The sequence below is a fragment of the Pogonomyrmex barbatus genome, unplaced genomic scaffold, assembly GCF_055798465.1.
Source record: "Pogonomyrmex barbatus isolate J1 unplaced genomic scaffold, ASM5579846v1 scaffold5, whole genome shotgun sequence".
Taxonomy (NCBI): domain Eukaryota; kingdom Metazoa; phylum Arthropoda; class Insecta; order Hymenoptera; family Formicidae; genus Pogonomyrmex; species Pogonomyrmex barbatus.
The window spans coordinates 7,012,192-7,039,937 of record NW_028297149.1 but is presented as its reverse complement, the minus strand read 5'-3'; the positions used below and the strand labels follow the sequence as shown (position 1 = coordinate 7,039,937).

At 34.1% G+C, this 27,746-nt stretch overlaps 1 protein-coding gene across 3 annotated transcripts; it reads right to left on the bottom strand.

The window, feature by feature from the left end:
* Positions 1-30: 30 nt before the first annotated feature.
* On the bottom strand, positions 31-26,781 carry Gdap2 (ganglioside induced differentiation associated protein 2). Of its 3 annotated transcripts, none has more exons than XR_016140509.1 (12): positions 26,444-26,781; positions 16,366-16,554; positions 16,087-16,229; positions 15,880-16,012; positions 14,977-15,086; positions 14,667-14,906; positions 13,989-14,157; positions 9,175-9,328; positions 5,596-5,735; positions 5,067-5,121; positions 4,562-4,718; positions 31-4,481 (listed from the first exon to the last, which is right to left on the bottom strand). XR_016140509.1 is itself a non-coding variant. In XM_011636124.3 (12 exons), the coding sequence occupies exons 2-12, from the start codon at positions 16,548-16,550 to the stop codon at positions 4,422-4,424; spliced, it is 1,533 nt and encodes a 510-aa protein (XP_011634426.1). In that variant the 5' UTR covers positions 16,551-16,554; positions 26,444-26,778; the 3' UTR covers positions 31-4,421. The 3 variants fall into 3 exon arrangements, 2 of the variants coding, with proteins under 2 accessions (XP_011634426.1, XP_011634427.1); XM_011636124.3 differs by having other exon boundaries at positions 4,562-4,705; positions 26,444-26,778; XM_011636125.3 differs by lacking the exon at positions 26,444-26,781 and adding an exon at positions 16,660-16,754 and having other exon boundaries at positions 4,562-4,705.
* Between the last annotated feature and the right edge of the window lie 965 nt (positions 26,782-27,746).

Sequence of the window (27,746 nt, the reverse complement as noted above, 5' to 3'; positions counted from 1 at the left end):
ATGTCAGTAGAATAAAATACAGAAAATAGGTTTTATTGAAATAATATGTTTATTGTATTCTATAAAAAAGGATACAACGGAAAAAGAAGTGCACCTGTTAAAAGGTCGTGCGTCAACATCGAGAAGAAATAATAAAAGATAAATGACATTTCACTCTCGAGGTTTCACTATGCAGCAATGCTTGTCGTTAATAATAATCTATCCTTAATTATGAACTATATGAAAACGCGATAAAATTATGGAAATTTTGTATATATAACAAAAATATTGATAACCCAACTGTAACCGTGATATAATATTAATTGCTATATAAAAAAATAATTAAGCCTAACACATTATAATAATTATTAACAACGAGTAATAATTATTAGATTTGTTCCGATAACATTTGTTTCAGCACTTTTCATAAGTCTGTAACAAATTCATAATGCATAATTTTAAACAAAATTCTATATACATAGATGATAAATTATGATAGTGTGTACGATCACGAAGCGTCACCACTGCGATATAATTCTCTTTATCTTTTTATCATATATCTTTCTTGTATATATATAACTCTCATATATGTATAATTTAACACTTTGCCAACCAATCGGATAGATTTACGCGTTTCCTGATGCATCATTGAGCAATGACTAAGTAAATCTACTTTTTTAAATTACGCACTTCTAAGATAATACAAACATTGTAAGTGTGACACACGAAAAATAAATCCGGTGTCCAACGGATAGTTTAAGCGATTGCCGAAATGCTAAGTCGTACGAGATTAAGATTAGCAGTCTTTAAACACGAGCAAAAGATAAGTAAGTTATGACACTTATATGCAAAATTTTATGATTTTTAAATAAAACTGTTTTGCATGTGTGTGTGTGTGTGTGTGTGTGTGTGTGTGTGTGTGTGTGTGTGTGTGTGTGTGTGTGTGTGTGTGTGTGTGTGTGTGTGTGTGTGTGTGTGTGTGTGAGCGCGCGTGTGTGGTATGCGATAAATTGTAATTTATAATACGAGCTTCATCTATTATATATATGATAAAAAATAAAGAATATAATAATATTAACTATAATAATTGCTATACATATACAACAAAAAATGATGACTTAATTAGCTCATTATTATTTTATTACGTTAAAATATTAGAAAATAAGATATGTATTTTGCTATATTTACATTTAACATTACTAATCGCATCAGAAAATCATTTATTTCTCGTGGAAGAGAACATTTAGCTCGTGGTGTTAAAACAAGATCGTACGTTCACTTCACATACATACATTCGCATGATTTTAATGTGGCAGATGATTGATTAATTTCGCTTAAGGTCCTAATCTAGTTGATATACATCTAATCGAAATAATCAAAACGCTGCCGATGATTCATATTATCATTTATCTTTAGTAAAATTATAGTAATAATTATAAATTATCGAGTTAACTTTTCTTATAAGTTGTACATTGTTTCACAAAATGTGGCGATAGAAGATACTAAAAAAAAGTATATGCTTAGTTTTCTATTTGGTGTAACGCGGGAAGACTCAAAGATTGAATATATCAAAAGTTCTTTTGTACATATGTCATTAAAGATTGAAGAATCGAATGCACTAAAAAAGAAAGTGCATCGTAATATAAATATAGTTTTATACAATACTTGTTCGAAAAAGTATACTTTTTCTATAATATTTCTTTAACTTTTTCTATAATAGGTAAACATGCGAGACTAGATTAGGACCTTAAAAGATTACATGTGATATATGAAAATCTCCCCAATTGTTAAATAAATACTTATCAATATAAGTATAAATTAAATTTTCAATTATTTAACATAAGTATATTCAGATAATATATATATATCCTAATATAATATAGATAAGGTCAAAACTGTACTGCATTTATCATCCTCATCAATTAAATCCCGTCATTATGTACAAACTTGCCAAAGATAACAATATATTATATATAAAGGAGAAATTTAAATTTAAACATCATTACTTATAATTAATATAATTTCAAATTTTGTTGAAACAATTTGTTGTATCATATAAGAATTGTCAAGTCTCCTTCAACATTTTTTAAACAATAAAATTACAACGACTAATATAAAATATATAGATGTCAACACGCGTGTTCTTCTGAATGTTGCATCTTGAAAATCTTCACTACATATTAAACTCGATTGTCAGGGACGGACAGTGAGGTTTTTAAACGTAACAATGAGAAATAGTCTATTTGTGTCTAGTAATACTATTGGCCCCTCCGAATAGTACGAGGTTAATCTTTTTCCGACTATTCGCAGTGCGATTAAAGCATTAAAAATCTTTGCAAAACATAGACACATGTAAATACATGGAAAAATACTATCCCATCGCTGCAAACACAACATCTGCATTTAGAAAACACAATAATTATACATTAGTATTGAGTAAACGCGCATTAAAGAACAATAGAAAAATTTAATAATTCAATAAAAATTTAATGATTATAACATTATCAGATAATTGTGTCGAATAAAACATTATTAAAATATTTAAAATAAAAATTACAAGGACAATGATTTCATTACTTCATTTCAAGTGCCATAAAATCTGCCATAAAATATTGTGTGCCAAAAATATAAAAATTATTATAAATAAATGATTCCTTTAAAAAGAATTTAAAATATTTTTAACCAAAAAGTATAAATGTACTTATACCACGTAAAATTTATAATGTATAAATTCTTTGTGATGAATTTCCGAAAAATTACAAATATAATTTTGCGATTCTTTGTGCATTATAACGTGTTAAGATACACTCACATAGCGCGTTCACTCAAGCATTGTGCAATTGTTGTGTTTGCCGAATATAGCCAGATGATGATTACAAGTAGTACTTTTTATATTTCATAACTGTTTATATCTCAATGCGTATAAACACTTATGTATGTTTCGATCGACGATTGTATCTTCGGCGGAGGTAGCGTGGTCAATTAACCCATTGCTTTCTCAACTCATCCGCGATTGATTAAGCACGGTACAGTTTTTCCCTCGTTATGTCAAAAACCAATTGACAAAAGATTAAAGAAGGGCCAAGGGAGGGGCGTTATAATTGGCGAGAAATATTCGTGGTTCGGCGGGTGTGAGAAATGGGCTAATCGACGCGATTAACAGGTTTTAACTTCTTTAATTTATTTCTTTAATCGCTAAAAATGCTTAACAACGTGGATAACGATTTTTTTGCCTCCCGAAATACATCGCGAGCAAGCTCTTAAATTTATTGCTTCTTCTATTCTAAAACTGTCCCGTACATACGACTTCGGCGCTCAACGGTAACATCCCGCGAGCACGGCTCCGTACTTGACATCAAAAATCTCCGTAAGAGAAGACAAACAAAGTGTTAAAATTCATCAAATCTGCTGAGCGCCGAAGACATGACATCACAGTAAAACATCCAACCGCTCTTTCTTCTTAGCCGATGATTTATTATTATTAGTATATCGAAAATACCGCGGCTATACGGCGACGGCGGCAGCGCAGCACAATCTCTTTATCAACGACGTGAATTAATAAAATATTGACAATATACAATAATCAAATAGACGCTCTTCGCTGTATAACGATTGATATACGAAAATAACAGAAAGCGATCGACGGTCTTTATTAAGCCGACTTTTAATTCTAGTATGTCGTCAAATGTTTCCCTTCTATCGCTTTCACAGGCAGTACTAAAACTAAGAATCTGCCAGGAAGCGTAATATGTACAAGGGCTAGAGATTAATATTTCAGCTTCGGATTGTGTTTTGCGAGCGACGACGACGATGAAAATACTGATTATTGATGTTTTGGCAGCCGATGTTCGCTCTAAGCGAATAGTATTTATTAGCTCTATTACTGGATGAGGAGAATATATTCTGTTTAGCAATGCACTTCCAGCAGTGCGTACGGTCGATCCAGCTTTCTCGATTACCTATCTTAACACGGATTGTCCAGTACCAAGTGGTTTTGTCTTCGTACTTTCGGGGACGTAAAACCCTGTATGCACATAAGCGCGCATACGAGTAAAAAGAACCAATCAACGTCAAAAGCAGGTGGGCAGTGGTTTCTTGATTTTTTTTTTTTTTTGTATTAATATTAACATTCGTACGGCCGATCGTCCTTTCGTCCTTTCTCCTGCTAAACGGTTCATCGCGAGGCACTTGGACAAATCGACTTCGAGTTATTGCGGAGCCGGACTACTTTTTCGAAGATCCAGTATCCAAACAATGTCGTATTTTACGTCTTATCATTGCCAAAAACCGATGAGATACACCAGCAGTAACAAATCTCGTGCGTTACTATTCTCATGCTTAAGCATGTCATTGCAAAAATATAGCCAACCATACGAATGCACGAAATACTCGGCCTCGATCTTGACGCTTTGTTGCTTCCATTTTCAATTTTTACCTGCGAATTACGTAGACGTTGATGGCGACGAGACCTGATCCGGTTGATAATATCTCAGGCCATTTATCTGTAAAGGAAAATAAGCTTGAGTAAAAATAATTGAGATTATATCTACTCAAAAATATATCATTTTGTCGTTTATCATACCGTCATGTCGTATTCTGTGATGTACGCTGGGATCTCAAGTTGATCAGGGGGCATAACTTCATAAAGATATTCTACTCCGGCTAAATTGTGAACCTTCTGTTTAATAGCTGGAGCCATGAAGGTTGTGAACCACCACGTCATCATCTGTAGCAAATAACTATTTTATTTAAAAAAAATGTCAAGAGATTTTTTAGTATAAAATTGCAAGGAAAATAGTTAAAGTAGCATCTAAACGTATCTATAAATGACCAATAATATTAATCAAATCTTAGATTTTATTATAAAATTGCTGCGTATTTACTAACGAAGTACGAATAGCCAGGAAATTTGATACGATCGTTTCAAAGATGATTCGTCATGCATAAACGTGGGAAATACAATAATAGCGTTCAGTTTAATACAATACAATTTTGCGTAACAATTTTACTTAAACAACGTTTGTTAAACATAAGATCTTCGCTCGTATATCAGCATGTAATTACGATGCAATAATACCATTACTAACCTTGGTCCAGAAGGTAGGATGGATAATGTAGAAATGTTTTAGATTCTTCTTATATCTGAAAAAGAAACTTTGTTTCAAGATCGCTATCAAATTTCTGCAAACAAGCGGAATCAAGTTGCGTAGACAGCTCGTGTTTGCGCAACAAACTAGGATTAAGATGGTAATTTGACAATATTTTAGTTTCTATGTTTTTCTTGTTGGGAAGTAAGGAAATAAAAATTACATTTTCATCCAAACTAACACATGACATTGTTTAAACATTCTCTCATTTTGTTTTATTTTATTAAAAATTCATTACCAAAGAAAAATCTAATGAGTCATATGTATCTCTTATATTCTTTAAATCTTTTAATTTAATAAAAATGTGAAACTTTTTGAAATAAAGAGAAATAAAGATTGCAAAATTTTCTATATTTTGCTTCGAATATTTTGCCTTATCCATACGAATGGATAGAGGCGAGGTTGTGATTCTACATTAAAACGCGATCAATAAATTCGATGCGTTCAATATCTCAAGCGTACAACTTACTTGTAGGGAAGCACGTTGTAGACTTCGCGCAGCCAATGTAAACTGGGGTAATTGCTGCTGGACGTAAGGGTGTGGAAATACGCGATAACATAATCACCCTTCACGATGGGATCCAACAATTGTATCAGGTACAATAGGGCCTAAAGTCACGAGAGACACAGAGATAAAAAAGGATCAGTATATTTCACTAATTACATTCGTTGTCAATGTGAAAAGACAAGTGAGATTGTGCGCTCTTTAAAATATGTTTGAAATCCATATTACGTAAAAAAAATGCGTTGTCAAGTTGAAAAGTAGGGAAGCAGAGGTAAATATGTCCTAAAATAAACGCTGCGTAAATATTCTCGGGATCGATGGGACGTCAGCGGCGAGATATACAGAATGTGTTTCGCAAGGTTTTCCTACGTCGTGAAATACGTGATGTATCTCCTGTTGATTCTAGTGGAAGAAATCAACGTCGCAGTTTTTTTGTCATTTCATCGTTTCACCTTTATGAAAAATCCGCTCAAAGCCGAGTAATGTCGGAGAATTACGAGCGATCAATGAACTCGTATATAGCAATATATATATCGCAAGGACACATCAGTGAGAAATTTAGGGTGCGTCAATATACGATTATATCTCATAATTACCATAAGCAAAAAAATTTGCTATTATTATTATTATACAAATTCATAGAAATTTGTTTGACGCAAAATTATTTTTTATTTCCATTATTTTCATTAAATGTTTAATATAAGAACTGACTTTTCAAGGGATGCTGCAATATTTGACATTTGTAATTTTCATCAGTTCAATATTCATAACAGGTATTTACAAAATTATTATGTATGTAATAATTTTTATGTATGCTTTCATTACATTATTCTTAGCTTTTATTAATACAAAGTTATGATGTCACTGAAAAAATAATAGATCACTGAAAAAGTAATAGATTTCAAAGCTATTTCACAAACGTATCCTTATGCGATCCAACGATGCGTGTCCGTTTACGATAAAATGATATCATTATATAATACATATGATTGTTATATTTTTCATAAGACGATGAATAAATTGAAATTTTTCCGCTTCGAGAATTTTTATTGCTTTGTCGACGGAAGACAAATCAATGGAACTAGCGAATGAGTGAATTCGCGCCAAGTAATGATGTCGAAATGACGTCGACGTTATCCCGTAAATTGCAAAACGTATCACTATCTGTATCGCGGCCCTGAAGCACGTTATCTCAGGTCGCTGTGTAATTAGCATCTTAATTGAGCGTAAATATTTCATCTTGAAAGCAGGTCAGCGAATACGGAACAAAAGTGCGGAGAAAAAGATTAAAAAATCTGATGTTTTAAATTAACAAATTTAACGAAGGGCCTCAGCATTGATAACGGGTGGTAATATAGGCGTTGACGTTTCTTGCCTTAAAACATGCATTCTCGCACGAACGCTATGTATACATGACGTTGATTCAACAGCCGCTACATGGCAAAGTTATATTTTTAGCTGTACCGACGAATCTCTATATGACGTCGTTGATATTCTTATCTCGATTAAAATCAAAGTAGCGAAGCATCCTAGACTATTGGTAACAGATCGCAATCGGTAATCGAAATAAAAAAAAAAAATATTTTTACAAAATTAAAAACTTTTCTCTCTCGTGCGAAAGATTTGAATTATATGAACAAGTAATTAACGATGTACAAGTTACGGTGAAACGTAAATAAATCAATTCAAAAAGCAATTGTTAGAAAAATGAAATATTATACAAAATTAAAAGCTTTTCTCTCTCGCGTGAAAAATCTGGATTATATGAACAAATAATTAATGATGTACAAGTCACAGTAAAACGTAAATACATCGTTCAAAAAGCGATTGTTAAAATATTCATGACATTTTAAGGTAGAATAATTTACGAAATTGCACGTGTATATAGAAATATAGAGACAAGTTTAAAAAAAGTACGCGTTCTGGTTAACAAGGTTCTACTTTTAAATATCGAATTTTTTAAAATAATTAATTAATTAATTAATTTTAATAATAATAATTAATTAATTAATTTATTTATTTATTTATTTATTTATTTATTTATATGCTTCACATGAATATGTTTAAATCATTCGTTCATTTTATACTTTATTTAACACCTGAGATATCTTATTATTGATAGTATCAGAAAATGTCTAAAAAAGAAATTATTGTGTTAATAAAGTTGAGATATATTATTATATATAAAAAAGATTGATACATCGCAAATTATTCCATTTTTTTGTCAGTTTTTGCAAAATTGCAAGCTAAGCAAAATAGCAAAGCTAAGATGTTAATATCGATAAAAAAATATTTGTATAATTATTCGTTTTTTTTTTTTGCCTATCAATTGCCGATTACTTCACAAGTGCCAATAATGTGGTATTCGTCACCGATGCAAATGGGTTAATAGGGTGAGAAAGTTTCATTGAGGATGGGGGTGAGCGTCGCGTCAACGTTGCAATCCGTTCTCGCCCTCCCATGGAGGAACTCGTTCCGCGGTCGGTCTATTTCTGGACGTGTAAATATCGATTCGCCACCCGCCTTTATATCCCACTGCGTTCGGACTATGAGCGGAATGAGGATGAGTCCGACGGAGAAAGGAAATGGTACAACCGGGCATAACTGGCGCAAAGATAGGTGCCAAATGATCGAGGCTTGGCCTAGTGGTGACATGACGCATCGAGTGGCATGCGCGAGTCCGACATTCTACTCACAAGTTCGATAAAATTGACAAGAATCTAAAATACTTGAAAAAGAGGGAACTGATACAATTTCTCAACATGGCATAATTAAGAAACAATTATATATTTATTTTATAATAACTTTTTATAATAACTTTTCCGAAACGGTCCGATATTAAATAAAAAAAAAATTTGTTTTTCACGAACTTTAGCCAATGAAAATTTTGGAAATAGATTTCTCTATTTGATATCGAATATCTCTGATAGTTGTTTAGAAAAAATTTTCCAATTTTCTACAGACAGACTGTCAAACATCGACAAAATTAACATAATACTTTTTGTTGAAATTTCCTAAAAAAGTTGTACTTGTCGGAAAAATAAAGCGATCTTCATTTAGAAAATACCGTGCACCTCAAGATCGTATCATTTTAATTTGCGAGCAATTTTTCAATAATGTTTGATTCTGAAATATCGGGACAATATATACACAATAATATAGTTTAAATGTATATGAATGTAGCGTAATGAAAGAGCATAGAAAAATTAAAGACAACTATAAAATAAGAATACCTCTGTAAAACACTTTCTATTATACATTCCAAAGGAATGTATAATATCGATTAAATTACAAAGGGCAACCAAGAGCGGCTATAGACTAGCAGTATATTGTTGCAATCTTCGATTATTTAAAAATTCTACCACAGAAGATTAATGACGATAATTGCGATCTAATATCCAATATTGAGATTATGATTTATGGAATTATATCACGAAAGATTAAAATTTCAGTAAGGCCATTCTGTCAAATTTCTATCAGTTGAACGATGACATTTCTAATCTAGTATAACAACATTGATTTTCAGCGAGTAAAGGTCTTTACCTTATCTAGATTGATTTTAGTGGCTGGAAACCATTTGCCGACGAAGACCACCACTGGTCGGCCTTGCCGGTCCACGCCACTCTGGTACAGACAGCCGATCCCGGAGACTTCAGTCAAATCCTCTGTCTTTGCTCTCCTAAGAAGCCTTTCGTACCTACAAAACAATAATTTATCTTGTAATATAAAATATTCAATTCATGAGTCTTTTTTTATATTGTCCAAATACGATTAATGCACACATTTTATTTTCATAGTTACGATAAATTTGCGAATTAAGAATAATTTTCCTTAAAAATTGCTGCCAATACTATTGGTGCTTCGATTAATATTTTCAATCTACTGCGACGTAGACACGCATACATGTTTTTTCAATAATATTAAAATTTTTAAAAAGTTTTTAATAATACATCAAATAATATAGAAACACATCGTAGAAGCACCATTGGTTGTGCGGACGATTTAGAGCAAATTCGAAAATCTTTTTCTTACGAATAAGACATCGAAAAAAAAACATCATTAAACAGTTAGGACAAAATCAACAATTTTTCTATTAAATCGATGATTTAATTCGAAACAAATTTCAAAGAAGAATTGGCAGCGTGATGCACATACAATCCGGAAATATGGCTCGTATCTTGTTAATTCGAGTATGTACAATGCGCAGCTTTAATTATGATACAGAAGACGTACTGTTTTGCATAAAACATAAAAGGTGACGTGCACAAACAGGCACTTTTGTAAAGCATACATATAAATATCATGGATACGCTTAATCGACAAATACCCTCATGAACTTTGCATTAGTATTTACAGCGTAATGCACAGCTGTAATATGTACTTGTTATATTTTATTTTATTTTCAACAAGTAGCCAATTCTAAAGATATTCTATCGTAATAAAAAATGTCACTTAAGCATATTCACATGTCAATCAGTCACAAACTCCTTCTTGCTCCGAAATACATCGAGCATACATGCGCAGGTGGAACAAATCGTGATAACATTGTATCGTACAAGTTCTTTGATTCTGGGTCAATCATTATCGGCTCCTGTACATTGTTTGACGGTAACCGGCACAGGGAATGTATTGGACGGACGCCAATAAAAGAACAGAGATCAATAGTGAACCGATAACGAGACAGAAATCTGTCTGAATCGTGCACGAGGTTCGACGACGCGCGAATGAGCAACGAGCACTATTCCTGATACACACCGGTCCTCATCCTCGATGACATCCACCATGTCAATCATGACCATTCTGTTGTCACGTTCCCTTCGACGTGACTTCACCTCCCGCGATCTTGCCTCGGTAGAAAAAAAAAGGGGGGAGGGGGAAAGAAGAAAAGGTGCAATCGGATGCTCACTAGCAGCCGTGCGTGATCGTCTTTTCCCGCGACATCCGGTTAAAAAAGGATTATCTCGCGGTACCGCGGACGAAAGACACCACGTACAGCTCCGTTCTTCGATCGGTGCCGAGGGACGCCGACGGAGAGGGATGGGAACGGCGTGACGAGTCGCGGCAAACTGAACGAAACCAAACCGAACCGCCTTGCCTAAGGAAAGAGAACCGCCTCTCTCGGCTGCGACGTCCGTGACGACCACGACGACTACGACGTCTCGTCTACGAGATCTTTCCCGCACCGCGCCGGGTCCTACGGAATGGCACCGCACGGCGCTTGCCCGACTCGCGAAACGCTGCGTGTTCGATGCGCGAGGCGACGAGACGCGAAGTAGGGGTCGCACGAGCCCGTTGTTTAATTCGATCGCGATGTGTATTCCTTTAATTACAGGTAATATACCGCCCGCGACGCGGCCTTGAGTAACTGTCAACGTTTGTCGTTCTCTGCACTTTTTTGCAGTCATTTTTGTAATGAGTCGATCGGGAAACAGGAAGTTGCGCTATTTGCCGGGCACATTCACGTATGAACATTTTAAATAAAAAAAGAATGTGCATTATCTGCATATGTGAATTATTACTTAATATAAAAACAAATATGAGGAAAGAATTTTAAATGCGCGGATATCAGACGTCATTATGAATTTGCTTAGAAAAATATTCAAATTTTTATTGTTATTAAACGTCATACGGCCATTTTTAAGCGAAATATTCAGCATAATTTAAACGAAAGGTGAACCTTCGCAAATTGCTTGAATTTAACGACACAGCTGCTTTAGCATAAATACAGACTTTCTTCGAAGCACCCTTTCATGATCGATCATGTATTTTCGATCGAATTCGTGTCAGACGACTGTGAAGGCCAATCTAAAGAACGGATAACGTTTCCATTTCGATACACAAGCCATTGCGATGTATATGTTCTAAATCAAATTGACAGATGGAGATTGAACGATTTATTAAACTTAAATGTGCATATTTGAAACCTTTATTATTTATTTTGTGCATAAAACCTTCATTTAGGTCTTTTTTCTCAAAACAATAATTTTCTTTCAGTTATGCAAACGATGTTCTTGCATAACGGATTATTTCCATTTGAAAAGGCGCAATCTTGTTGCAATTATTTTGACAATAAAATTATTTTGTATATCCAATCATAATTTGTGAAATTATTTAAAAAATTATTAAAAATATAGAGAAATATTGAGAAATTTTGAGAAAGACATGCTTTAACCTCGTGAACATCGACAAATTAGCATTTCGCTAAAATGTTCGTGCGTAGTAGAAACATTTGGTATTCGGGCTTGTTTTAGGTTGAAAAGGCAAATATATGCTTTACAGATTAATCGGGACAATCGCCGTCTCTCGCGAACTTTTAGATAACTCATGCATATAAATAGAATATTAAAAAATAAAATTCAATTATAATTCAATTATATATTCCGCAAATAAAAAAGAAATAATAATTTCGATTTAAACTAATGTAAACTAGATAATTATTAAAAAACAAAATTATTAAAAAACAAAAAACAAACTAGCACATATATGAGATACGCATCGTTTCCTGAGTTACTATATATTTTCAAGAAAAAACTAAATTAAACTATAAAGACATTGACATTATACGCGATTACATCACGTTGTTGCTTAAGACTGCAGTTTCGTGACCGTGATCTCGATTAAATAGGTCCAAGGTGTTACAACGAAAGTATGAAACGAAAGTACTCCTTGATATCTGGATAGCTCTGTAAAATGACGGATGAAGTTAAAACAATGTTAACCGACGAAATTATTTGTAAAGTTATCTGTATCCAAATAGACTTTCATTATTCTCAAGAATAAATCTCATTTTGTAAGATTATTCAGTTTCGATATTACGTATAAAATGCTATTGATATTTTATAATACGACGGAAGGATCGACTATTATCTCATTAAAGCAAAAAACAGATTGTTCCACTTCGTAAAAGAATAATCACATGAGTAATGAGTCACTACCATTGATATAATCAATGGTTCGAGTCACACATAGGTCTATTGTTTCGCTATAATAAAACCCGTCACGATAAAATGACGTCGATGACAATCTCCGTCTCGAAATAAACATTTAATGCGACAGAAAATGTCAGATCTGAATGAATGATTTATTTCTATGACGCAAATAATGTTGTGATACTGAAATTAATTAGAAGCAGGTATTAGATGAAGCAAACTTTGTATGTGCGTCATACAAAAGTCTATAAACAATATATGACAGATAGGATATCGTTTTGTCAACTATAATACATGTAATATCAATATAATTATTTGTTCGGACATTAAAAATAGAAACTAATTAATATTAGTAAAAATTTTGTTATAAAAAATACACAATTATTTGTGCAGAAATTTCTAAGAGTGTACATAATTAGCGTCAAATGAAGAAGCTTCAGAAAAAAAAACTGCGCTTTTCAGGAAAATTAAACATGTATATTAAAAATACACATTAAGTTATAATATATATATATATATATATATATATATATATATATATATATATATATATATACGTTAATTAAGATAATTACATATAAATTATCTTACAAAAGTAATCAATAAACTTTGTTAAATATAAAAAGATTATGAGCTCGAAAAAGACTGTAATAGCTTCGGCATTTGCGGTCTCAAATGTCAGGAAGGATTAAATCCAAATCACAAAAAGAAAGAAACAAAGAAAAAAGAAAGAGACAATATAGTAAACTGGATTATAATATATATAATCGACCGTCTTTTATATCTCTATAAAAGTTCTCTATTCATTTTACATGCTCATAAATATAATGCATTTTTCATTTTAACGTCGATATAGAAGAAATCTATTTATGTTCAGTAGTAACATTCAATTCTTCAATTATCAGGGAAGGTTGCAGGTTTTCCATACCGAGTACGTGATTATTTCTCGTTGCTGCGTGGATAAAGTAGAGAGAAACATAGCGCCATTAAAATTAAAAAAAAGAAATGTCAAAATTTGATGTGTTGTACAAAAAGCCAACTTTACAACAGTTACACAATTTTTGCATTACACTAAACGATTTATCAATTTTGAATGTTTGGTAGGAATCAACGAAACAAATGCAAATTTGATGAATTTTACGCAGATTTCAAATTATACATAGTTCGGCGCTAATTTAAAAGTTTAGTGTAATATAAAAAAAAAAGAAAATTACCTCTCGTAAATAGTTAAAATAATCAACGTTTCTTTAATATTAATAATTTATCATACTATTTTAATTCAACATTAAAAATAACTTTATGTTTTATCTTCGCTAATTTAAAAATTTACAAACTTATTTAAAATCTTATTTCTATAAAAAAAAAAAAGGAACGTAAATATTGAAATAATCTTGACAAAATTGTTAGGACAATCTCATAATTTCATACCTTTCTTTATGCTGCATTTGTTTGAGCATAATATCCGCCAATGGATCGGCAGGTGGTCTCTCTCCTAAAAGTCTCTGTCGGTCCAGATCACCTTGCATTTGCGCAAAGGCATGCTCACCAATATTGACCGAAGTCTCCAATTGTGCCGAAAGTTCTACCGTCTCGTCACCTGTAAATAGGAAACGTGTTTCTCAAAAAAATCATGTTTAACCTTAGATTCTCTCACTGTACCTAGGTTATTATCCCAAATAAAATTTCTCAAATCTATATAAATGAATATTTTACAAACTGTCTCCTTAATATTTTTCTATGCATTTTTCTATGCAAATGAATTCTTTACTGATACCTGATGTTTCAATGGAAAAAAATATATTAAAATCAGTTAAATTTTCTTAAATTTATGATGAAATGTTAGAAGTGGGATTGCTATTACTCCAGTGTGGGAAACCCGTGACAATTTGAAAAATTTGAAATGTAGAAACCAATGATTAAATCTCAATATGTATTTACAATACTATAAAGTATCAGGCTTCACATTGAAAATTAAGCTTATATAAAATTTTATTAAAAATTTAGTTAGAATGGAAAAAAATGAATATTTATTTGTTTCGATTGATCAACTTTCATCTTAATCTTCAATACATAATCTAATATGGACTTAATGGAGCGTTTCGTTACCGTGCAAAGCGTGCTGAGGATTGTCAATAATTCTAATTTGTCTATCTGGGAGTAAAGGTTCTCCATCCGTTCCGCCAATATCATTCGGCAACTGCCAGCAAGCATTATCCTGTTCTGCCAAATTTCGGGGAAAATAAAGCGGCAGAAGGACTTCATATATTCCAAGATCACATGGTTCCAATACAAATATAACACACGTTAACGAATCGCTGTATTGCTCCATGAATCTACGTACAGTTCCTAGAAAAGGAAAAATCATTTATTTATCACGTGTTAAATTGATACAAATATTTGCTTGCTTTATACTTACTTAGAGCTATGTGCGCTCCTGCATCCGGAGGATAATTTCTCCGTACTGAATTTATTACTGGTAGAGCAATGGTACGCAATCCCATTTCTCTCGCCTTTTGTAGAACATTTCTACGATAAAAAAAATTATAAGATCAAAAAATTTAAATCTTTTGCTACGAAAAATCTAGAAAGTGATTATAAATTGCTTGCGAATCTACTTCTATATGAACGATTACTATGAAGCGCACAAACATCTGGTCTGCTCTAAAATTGTGATATAAAATATATAATTTGATATATTATATATTCTAAAAATTATAAAAAATATAATTGACAATTATATTAACAATTATATTGATGTAATATGAAATATCTCAACTTATGCATATCGTTACGCATATTTAAAAAAATCTATTCTACAATTGTATTGCTATAACTTTTAGTTCTTTTTATTTTTATATTATAGTTATATCATATATTGCATTTTTTTGTATTTTATTTCTTATTATTAAATATATATTTAAATAGAAAAAAATTATAATTTTATTATAATCAAATTTCTGCTACTTTGTACTTAAAATACTTATAATAACAAATTTGAGCAAGAAGTATGTAATAAGAGATATTTTTATTAATTATATTATTAAATTTCAAATAATTTTTTTTTATCATTCATGACTTGTAGACAGATGACAAATTGCATGATGCTACAAGGAAGCATAAGCAAAAAGCAGAATTCGTGACAGGTTTTATAGTGGTTTTATAGCGCTTCTTGATTAACTCTTTCATAAATTAAAATTATTATATAGTTTATACATTTTTTTGTAATCAAATTTATTTCCCGAATATTTTATTAATATCACAACAAAAGTAAAAAAAATTTTATTTATGTTTACCTACATAAATTAAATATATAAATTACCTATAGCAACAATGTAACGTGTTTTGCGCAGCTGTTTGATACTTGACATTATAAACTGGTCCAACAGTATGAATAATAAAACGAGCAGGTAATCCATGACCCTGTGTTACTCTTACTTCACCAGTTCTGCATTCTGTAATTAAAATTATAACATATTGAATATTGAGGCAGAAGTTCCACCATTGTCGATACAATCAGAATACAAACCTTTTATTTCGTTAAATATCTCTATTTTGAGCGCAGAACCAGCTCGGTTCAATATTCTTTGGCACATAGGACTATTATCATCCATCGTCTCGTTGGTAGGATTTACTACTGCATCTACTTGTAATATCGAGATATCTCCAGTCCTGAAATAATTTATTAATCACTTAATATTGCATTAAGATATTATATCAACTTGATCTCTTATTAAGCAAATAACTTGAGAAACATTTGAAAAATCGCTTTCATGACATTGAATTTCAAATCTATATATAATCTTACCATAGCGCGAGTTTGTTGTTAAGCGACGGTTGACATGGGAAGGGACTTATGGTATGATGTGCCGTTTCTCGAACTGAATCGGAGTAGTTCGTGTATCGATACTGGATGGGATAATCAGCCCATCGTTTCAATACGGCCGGCTCCACGATGTCCTGGGCGACACCCAAAGGTTCCATCAGCCTCATTCAGCTGAAAATCGAATCATACGCTATATAGATCACACACTTTGTCTATTCTCCAATAAAAAACAGAGTCGCGTCTCTTTGTTTTCCTATCAGCTGATTCGAGACTAACCTCACCTCATTTCTGCCATTTCTCTGCCTGACGTGCGTCATACGCGGCGCGGTCATTGACCCGGAAAGAGTATGTATAACATTCGGCTCAGCTGGCTAATATTTGACGCAATACGAAATTTATGTTATGCAGTTAAAATATATATCTGACAGAGAAACAATTAAATGCACGTTGCCCCGAATTTTAATAATTAATAATATAAATAATATAAACGCATTATTACTTTAAGAACTTAGCGTTAATGAAAAGAAATTTTAAGTTATCTTTTTGATTAATATTTTCAAAATCATTCGGTAAGATTCTCGTAAATCGATTGTATATCGATTGTAGAGATCGATAGTTGATCGATAGTAAAGACATATTCGAGACATTCTATGTAAAAACGCGACGGTACTTTTACAGGTTACATTTCGAGTTACTCCAAATCCGTGTATTTGTTCGATTCACGTAACGAAAGGGCCGAGCGGTCGGCATTTCTCATCGTATATTTCTAAAAATAAATAAAATTCCGTCGATAAAAATGTGGGCCGCGCACCACGGACAAGGAAAATGATGCTCGACCAAGGACGCAACTCCGATCGAGCGATTCGAAAACACGAGCTAATCGCGTATCTCATTAGAAAAAAAAAATAGAAGAAATAAATACAATTATAAATTATATAATTGCACACACACACACACACCACACACCACACACACACACACACACACACACACACACACACACACACACACACACACACACACACACACACACACACACACACACACACACACACACACACACACACACACACACACACACACACACGATACTATAATAGTAAGAAATTTATAGAAAGCGTAACGATCAATTTAGCTTCTGAAAGGCTCATTTTGCGATGAAATATTCATGTCTTTCGCAAATGCATAAAATAAGGATGTAACAAAATTTTAAATTGTTACTCGATGGACTTTGCAATTTACAATTACATGTTACACTTTAATGAAATTTTTCATGCGATGAAATATTATTTCTAAATGCTCTGTTATCAAATAAAAAAAAGATACACAATTGTAATATTTGTAATTTGTCTATGAAGATATAACTCAATATCAAGAGATATAATTATCTGATATATGATCATTTCACTTAAACTGTCATTAGCTTAACTGCGAGTGATTAATTTATCAAGTCCTGCAATATTTTGTCAAATAGAATTTTTAATTTTAAGAATTTTTTTGTTATTTGTCATAGCAAGACATTAAATTAGAGGTGATATTGTTTGACATTTTGTGAATAGTTCTATCAGTTACATAAATCGTCGATTAAGTTAATCAAAGTTAATCAAAGATCTACGTACACCTTATACTACGTTTCAATAACGCTTTGATACAAATTTTATAATATAAAGTAAATTTTTAATATTTCTGTCTAAGTTTCTATTATATTATAAAAGTATATTAAAAGTTTACATAACAGTTATTAAATAATATCTCTCTGTTGCGAACTAGATTTTTATCATGTTTTTCTTTATTTTTAATATTTTATTATGTTTTTCTTTGCTTTTATTGGTTTTGTTGTTTTGCTCATCGATGATCGAACTGTTTGGCGTTATGCATGCGCACACTTCGTAAGATATACGTTGTCGGTAATGGCAAGGAGCCGGGAGACTGGCGCCGTCTGGCCTCAAGAAGATCTTAAGTGTCCTGCAAACCCATTAAGGCATAGGATCGTCGACCTCGATGCAATAACCATTAACAGAATAATTCACACCTGCTCGCGGCACGTAGTAAGGGGAGTTCCAATCCAGATCGATATAAAAAAACCATCTCTCGTATTTATATCTCGGAGCGGTAAAATGACGAAGATATTATGAGACGTTTGCTCCTCACCCCTTTAAGAAGCCAAACTGATCTCGAGAAACTGAGTTGGATATCGACATCCACGCATTATCGACGTTCATTTGAAGTCTAGCGATAGCTTGGACAAGATTTGAATTTCTCCGATCATCAACGACCGAAGCAATAAAAGCAAAGTGATATAATAAAATACAAACAGGACGCGGTAAATATAAAAAGCGTCATTTATCCGAAGTCTAATGATAATTCGAAACTCGAATTTGAAAAGAAAAATTGGCATACAAATGTCAACTTTTGTGGACATAAAATGTTCTATGGCTTGAAATGTTCTATGCCTCAGCAGGGAAATGTCTATACTTGTGGTAGAAATGGGGGAGGGAGATATATTGTACGTATATTGTCTCGTGTAAATGCATACGAAATCGGTTGGAGATCAATCCGAGATCGAAACACAATCTTTACATATCGGAATGAGAGAATAGCGGCGGTTTGAAGATAAAAATTTAACGACCATTTGATTTGACAATCGTATATCTACGATAACGTGAGTCACGTCAAATTTCACGGTTTAAGAAAGAAGATCTGACTTCGATCCCAGCTACGAGAAAATTGATAAATGTACGAATTCTCAATGGTCACGTGTATGCAACTGTATTAAGAATGAGCGAGTTATACGGGTAACTCTATACGGGATAATTCACTATTTACGTAATACCTGCTACGTCAACTCTCTTATCTAACTATAAACAGCCTCGTGCACACGGCTGACCGATCAATCGATAGTCCACACTCGCGCGAATCGAACGCTCGCTTTTACCGCTGGTATGACCGTAGTTTCATCCGTGGATCTCAACGGTGATCAGCGATCGATAGATTTGCGAATACTGTAACCTTATCGCTGTCCCAATTCGATATCCGAGGTATCTTTAGACAGGGGATTTGGAGATGATGCGGATTTAAGTTTTAACTTTAATGAAAGTAGAAACTGTCTCGAAAACGCGATTAAACAATCATCTCTTATTGTGCTTAGTGTCAACTAATCACATTATCATGTTAACGTCATCATTTAACACCAGTCGTATCAATTTGAGCAGATTGACATCGTTCGGAAGTTGTTGAATTAGAGCGGGAACATGCCGCACATTAAGAACGCATCAAAGCACATGAAGTTGCAAAGTTACGGAAGGTGTGCGTTTAACGACCCTACGTCTAATAACTTTATAGCGGCCGATAACATTGCCAAGCATGAAGAGGGTCAAAGCCGTTCGATAAATTCAGCCTCAGAAATAGATTCGAAGTTTCACATTGTACATAAGTAATGCGTCAGCTTGCGACAAAACGATAGCGATGCGAAAGTCACTGCCGCCAATGCGAAACAATTTAATAACGGCTCTGTGTATGAGCTTCGATCTTGTCGTTGGATACATCGGACGAACGAATGCACCGATGCACCGTTGAAGCCTTTTCCAGTCTAGCGTTACACGTATTCTTCGCAACACGAGGGGCTTCCAAAGCACAAATCCTTTGTGCTCGTAGTTGTAATCGTCAGCGAAGCGAAAGAGGTTGAAAAAAAGAGTCAAATAATAAATCGGTGAATATCGACGTAATCAGCATGGTTGTTTTCACAAAAGTGTCCAAACAAGTTTTTGTCTAAACTGAATAATAATAGAATTTTTTTGAGACAAAATAATGTGCATACATAACACGACAGAAATTAATAATAATTATTAGAAATTAATAATTAAGAACCTATAGTCTTTTACTGCAGCCATATTGGATGTTGACATCAGAAGCGAAAGATAATAAACCGTCTGAGTTTTTCTCTCTCGTATCACATATGAAAGTAAATTAATTTCTTTTTGCTTATCATCTTTTGCATTTATGTCTGCCTTTGACAGTATAAATTAGCAAAATACGCTGAGAGCATTCTTCTCTTGTCCTTCTTTAATGAACGTATAATTCAATTTGTATGTGTCCTACATTTCCAGCAAAAATAAATCTTATCACAGTTAATCAAGATTTATGATTGTGTTAATACACGCACACGAGTCAAAAGGAGAATCTTCGGCACATTCCACGAATTTATTGCACAATCAGCGATATACGAAGGAATGTTTCGCATCTGTAATACGGAAAAATGTTCATATAATTCCTCGCTTTTGACGTCATAGTCCAGCGGCAGCAATAAGACTGCAAGACTGGATAGCTATAATCAAGTGAATAATGCTAACCATCAAAATGCGACAGCAGACATATCTGTCAGAATGCATTTTGAGTTTATTAATAGTTCGTTAACGTCCAGTTATCTTTCAAAGAAGCGGTAGATCCGGTTAGTGATAACGTTTGTCTGACGATCTTTTTCTCGGTTTACACATTGATAAAAGTTGTCAGTACGTTTTATTCGCAATGATATCCCATTGATACGTACCAAGATAAAGTTTGTTACTTTTACTCGTTACTGCGTTCACTTTAGATTATTAGCTTCTCGAAATATTTTTAGAAAAGTTTGATATTCTTTCGCTTATGCATAGAGTATTACAAAATCACAGTATTACAGAATCATTAATCTTAATTTTCAGCGAAACAAATTTGTGAATAAGTATAAAAGAAATCTTTTTATTCGCAAATTTTGCTAACATTAAAAGATGTAGTTGAATATCAAAAAGCTATTTGAAGTATGCGCGTGTCCTTTGTTACATTAATTTCTTTCAAAATATAAAATCTCTTTGATTCTTAATTTTAAATCTATTATAGCGCAAATAATTATAATTGTTTGAATTTATTTCATATAGAAATTTAGCAATTAAAATCCTACATAGCGAAAAATTGGCTATGATTCTCTCAGTTAAATCTATTATATTGTACTTTATTCTTAATATGATATAAAATTAGTTTGGGGCTTATCTGGCTTCAACTGCATGATACATTGTAGATACATTAAATCATAAGTCCATTGTATCAATAATGACTCAGTAAATGGCACAAGATAAATGTTCACAACATTTCTTTGTCGGCGTGTATTAAAGAACGGCAAGTCAAAGCGATAATTGTCAAATATTAGTGACATATCGACTTGCTATCTTAAATATCTCTGAATTTATTGTGCAAATTCGAATTGTTTTTATTCCGGATATTTGTCCTAACTAACCCTAACTAACGTTGGAATTCGAAACTTCCGACTACTCCATTCTTATCTGGGCGAGAGTTTATGTTCTCACTTAAATCAGGAATTTCATTCTCTCGCTGACATTTTCGAGAGATATTCTTGGTTTGAAGCTATTGAAATGAACATATAAAGATGACAATAAGCATATATGTGATGCGGCACATAATGTAAAATGATATATTTTGTACATTACGTCACTCAATGTATTATTTTCCTTGAAGCTCTTGAGTATTGGCAAACATACCGCAGTCATTTGCAAGTCGATTATTCAACACGTCATATACGTTTCTTAAAATTGCTAATTATAGGAAATTACTCTTTATGATTTCTTCACTATAATTATAAAATAAACTATAGGTATAAAATAAATTAAGAAGAAAAAATGTGAAATGAAAATGTGAATTTTCTTCTTGCGTTGTACTGAAATACATTAATTTTTTTTTACTTGTTACAATTTACAATTGCAGAATAGCTTAGAATATAACAGTTTCCTTTCTTGATTAATAGTTACGAACTTTGATCGATCGTCATATATCTATTTTTGTTATACGGAAAAATCATAGTCTGCGAATTTATCCTCTTCCATGGAAGAGGATAAGCGCGAGATGATAATTTGCAAAGTTTTGACGTGGTACCTTCGAAAACAAGCCACGCTCCGACGTTCAAATTAATCTTTCTATTTGTCAATTTATTCTAAAAGACAAATTGTTACTGAATAAGTGAAGGAACCATTAAGAAACATATCTTGCGTCTCGCGCAATACCTACCTACGCTTGCTACCTACTAACGCCTACGAGAAATGTCGTCTTAACGGAAGTTGCGCTAATTAGGGAACTGTCAGAGATTATCAGATACGTTAAAGAAGCTTAATTCATCTCTTCATGACAATAATTTTAATCGAGCTTCTTGATATTTTGGAAAAAACGCTGCATTTTAATTAAAACTGATAATTCTACTATATACATATGTGTGTGTGTGTGTGTGTGTGTGTGTGTGTGTGTGTGTGTGTGTGTGTGTGTGTGTATGTATATAAAATTAATTCAACATAGTTATTAAAATATATTTTTTATTTATATCTTATATATTTATACTTGTATAACTTATAATTTTATCATCAAGATAGAAGTATAATGATACATTTATAATAGGCACATATTCTAAAAAATGTTTTAAAAATTCATAACACGTCGGAATGTATTCATTGGCCGATATTTTGTAACTCCTACCAACAGTATCGTTATCGTTACAGTCGTGCGCAGTTTTTCTATATTATCTATTTTTCATATATTATATTTACGCAATGATAACGATACCGTCGTTAAGAGTTACAAAATATCGGCCCTGCAATAATAAATCGTTAATTAAGACATCAAAATTGGAACAGTAGTTTAAAAATATTTCACATTAAAAGAAACGAAAATAGTGTCATTCTCGCGAGAGAATAGTTACTTCTCTTACATGTACTTTCTCACAGTAATTTTCCTTTGGAGAATTCATAAGCTTTATTGCAGCGCTGATTTAAAAAAAACAAAGCTCTGCATTATATCTTGACATCGAATTCCGATACTGCGTATTACGGTTTTAATTGTCGGATCTTTACAATTATCTGTTTTAATTGCTTTACGAGCAACGCGAAATAAGATAAATCGTTGCCTTGTTCTTGGAAATTGTTTCGTAAAAAGCCTGATATAGCATAGAATAACGGCGTAAAAAATGACAGATAATGCAGAACAAAGAATCGAGTCATACCGAGAGGTGTAAAAAGCGATTTGGCACGATAAACCGATCGAACGTCACGAAAGCGTTCGAGTAACGATCGTGCGTAGGAATACGAATAATAAATGTGATATAATAAAAGGCAAATATTTTGCTATTCTCGAATATTCGATTAAGTATATCGAGTGCATGTTATCAAAGGTATACGCTGACTCGAAGGTCATCCGATGATCTGTCACGATTGTAGGAACATATGACCTAAATTGGACGATTTCTATTAGAAGTGATCGAATATCGAATTAATACAGAATACTAAATAACGTAAAATGCGCATAGTCAAACCTATAGCTAATGTGATAAATTGCCATAAATTTACCAAAAATATTGATATTAAAGTTTGTCGTTTCATGCCTTTATTCTAGATACGAATATTTAAAGGATGCGAAAAAATTTGAAAAATACTTAAAAATCATTTTTAGATATCTTCAGTGTATCAGTTAAAACATTTATATTACGATTCATACGCGTGTTATCACGTACCAAATAAAATTAGTCAAATATAATTCTGTAATATTTTGATTGCTACATAAATTAATTAATTATTCGCGTTTCATAGAATTTAAAAGATTTTACACTCTATTTGCATATCAATATAATAATAAAGTTAATGATAATACTGTATCATTTGTATATACTTTATTAAATTTGCATAATACTTTGTTAAATGTACAAAAGACTGGCTTATAAATAAGTTTAAAATTTAGTCATGTTCGACAAAAGAATATATTAGTGAGAATACGGGTCATTGATTTCAAGGCAATTTGTTTCTTGCACATTGCTGAATAAATTTAATTGTAAGTTGGTAGTTGTTTCGCATAAAATTTTCCAAACTGTTCGAGAATAATAGTTCTCTCCGGAACAGCAACCGAATCGGTCCACGGGGACGCGCAAACCAATCGACATTCAGATGCCAAATGTGCAAGGCCGGAAATGCATGACCTACATTATCGATATGCGACCTCTATCACGATAGATACGACGGCATGGCACGACCCATCGATAGTTCGCGGTATCGAAAACGAGAATTATCAATCGTAATTGCGTAATTTAGAGCGACTTAAATCACTCAATTGAAACGTCACGATCGATTACCACGAGTTACTTCGCATCAAACCGAAAATTAAATATTAGATGCAAAGAATTACACTGGAACAGTTGACCTAGCAAATCGATTTAAATTCATCGTACATTTACCTTTCGCATATCAAATTATTTAAAATTACAAAGTAGCGCACGTCCAACGTTTAAAAAAAGATCTGAATTCACAATACAATTATCAATTCTTTAAAATGGAGATCATATTTGCCATATTCTATTATTTTTTATCATCATTAGACAAGATCGTCATCTATTACTAAATCATCTATATTACTAAACGTAAGATTATTCCAGATTATTAGCAAAACAATAGATAAAATATGTCTTGGTTTTGTATTTAAAAATTGTAAAATATTTCTCGCAAATAGCGAGATCAAATACTACGTCTTTATTTTTATCTATCGCGGGCGAGTCTATATGGGTCGAAGAATTTTTATTATTAGACAAAAATTTATGTTTATGCATGAAGATTAAAAAAATGCAGTATGTTAATTACAATCGTCTACTAATTCAAATCCTTGAGCAGTTATGCGACAGACTATCGCAAAACATTACGTCGAATTTAAGTCGATATAGAACCGCAAGGAAGGGTTAATGCATGTATCTATGGCAAATACACAAATATCCATAATAGTCGTAGTTACACGCGATTACAGCCTGTGCGACGGGCAAACGATTCTTGTCCTCAAAAATTAATTGCGTCTTATCCGGTCGACTTTGTCGGTCTAGACGGGGGTGGTGCAGTGAGCGGAAGTGCAAGGGAAAACGTCTCTCGTACGCGGCGAGAGAACCATTTCCGAAATACTTGTCAGATCCGCTCGCGCGCTTGTCGCAGCGGCGGGGAGGCGCGGGAACGTCGAATACGAGGACACGCGGAGAGAATGTATGCCGTGTGCGAATTATCGACGTCGACGCGCAGACCGTGCGTACCTCTATACCGGTGGCACCGAGCCGCCGATGTGCGCGATCAAGGTCGCGGCGCACCGCGCCGCACCGTGCCGCGCCGCGCCGCTCGTCGCTCGTGGCTCGGGTAGTCGATGAGCATCGACTTCTCGACCTTCCGTAATGAAGAGGAGAACTACGAGGAGAGAGCTAGGAGAAATTCCATTAGCGAAGATGATCCACGTGCGATTAACATCTTACCGCGATCGAATCTCCACAAGCCGGATGCCTGGGATAACACTCGAGCACACCTGCGGATACACCTGTCCTCTCCCGCTCTTTGTCAGGCCGCTTTGAACTTTGTGCCGTGAAGCCACGCTCATTGAACGTTCTCCCGCGATATTTGGGGTTTCACGAGGCGAAACTAAACGGTCCCGGAGTAACGCCTGCCTGTACGATCGCAAGAAGCGATCTCAGAGCAGCTCTCGTCTCGTGTTCTCCATAATCGCGTAGGCAATTTAAATTTGCTCGTAGCACGTTTTTTTCTTATCAGATAGGCGCCCGTCTTGTGAAATGCAACATAATTGATCGACAACCTTCCTGTGGCCGCGAATCTTTCCTGTTATTCAATAACGTCGCGTAATCGGCTCACGCGGTAATCGCGTTAACCCTCCGACGTCAAACGCGCAACACAATAGCGCGATTTTATAATGCCATGTTAATTGCGTGTCATTCCAAGCGTGTAACGCTCCCCGCGGTACCGTGTGACTGGAAATGGCCATCCTCGCCGAATGGTCAAACATGCGATCACGTCGGCCTGGAAGTACGTTTTCACTCGACGGACGTTCGACCGCGTTGAGATAGCGCGATCTGTCAAACACCCATCCGTTCTCCCGAGACTGTTGCGTCGCGATGACGATCATCAAAACCCGCCAAAATCATCGCGTCGTACCAAGGCGGAGGGAGTCTTTCGCACAGTGGTCCTCCACGTCCGCGGAATCCACGTTTCGCTCCTCTCACCTGCGAGTGCTCGTCCGCCTGTCGGACCGCTGCGAGGATATTAGCGGAAGCAGGTCACAGCCCCAGCGGTTGTACGGATGCTCGGCGGAACGCCTCCGAATGGACTGGCGAGAAAGCGAGAGAAAAGAAAAAGCCCGTGGGAAAGAAAGTGCGTGCGAGAGAGAGAGAGAGAGAGAGAGAGAGAGAGAGAGAGAGAGAGAGAGAAGGAGAGAGATGGAGGAGCGGGACCACTTTCCCTTCCCGCTTCACGTAGAAACGTCAGCTCTGTTCTCCCGAGCTGGGGCTCCCGTGAGCGCGGTGCCGAGTAAAAACCCGCCACGACGACCGACGACCGTACCGTCGCATTCGTGCGCGAACGCTGACTGACAGATACGGACGCGCGTGACGGCCTTGTCAGGCCAAGCCGATCGGTACACGGCTGGCGGCAGTGCGGCACCGGAAAGCGCGCGCGCGCGCGCGCGCGTGGACACGCTCCCTCCATACATCGGAGCGCTAGGCCGATGCTTCGCGTCTGGAAGTTAAGGCAATTCCAGAACGGGTCGAACGCGGCGTATCTAGACATTATAAATGTTTCAGTATAATATTAGGTGGTGACAAGAAATATGTCATTTGTAACATAGCACTTGTGTTAGCGCTTCAACACTATAAGCGCCATGTTATAATCATGGAGATACCTAGCTCAGCTAGGTGCGAGATAATACATAATTCGCGGTTAAACCTCTTCGTGAAAATTTTACGTCGGCCGTTCGATGTCTGTTATTAAACGTATGTAAATATGAATTCTTATTCTAAATAATAATTTTATTTGATTCCCATTCGTGATCCCCGAAATAGGGAAGAACATGAGGAGATGTCAGCCCAATATTTTTAACGATTTCTCTACAAGATGCGTTACCTAGACATACTTTCGCTTTTCGGAAACTTGGCGTCAAAATTTATAATTACCGACAAAATACCGAAGGTTTCAGCAAAAATTTCTCTCGATAGATTTTAACAATGCAAAATACTGAACGAAGACATCATTTATCCACAGGGACGACATACCCGAGTTCGATAGATTAGATGGAGCATTACTTTACCTGCAGTTGATCAATTTGTTAAAGGCCATTTATTTCTATGTTCACCTTCATCGTTTTAAATAAATTTAATGCTTTCTTGCACGTTCCTCACTCTGGTTACTTTGTGCTATATTTAATATTTATTCTAGACTTTATTTGTGATATATAAGAAAATATAAGAAAATTCTCTTATTTGAAAAATCAGAAATATAAAGAAACATTATATTTATATTTATTTTGTTATA

Excerpts from the sequence above, each read along its gene's own strand:
- Gdap2 (XM_011636124.3), bottom strand. The coding sequence starts at position 16,550 with ATGAGGCTGATGGAACCTTTGGGTGTCGCCCAGGACATCGTGGAGCCG. Across the intron at positions 16,013-16,086 it reads GATATTTAACGAAATAAAAG|AATGCAGAACTGGTGAAGTA; the intron begins GTTTGTATTCTG and ends TTTTAATTACAG. Across the intron at positions 5,122-5,595 it reads TACAACGTGCTTCCCTACAA|ATATAAGAAGAATCTAAAAC; the intron begins GTAAGTTGTACG and ends TTTCTTTTTCAG.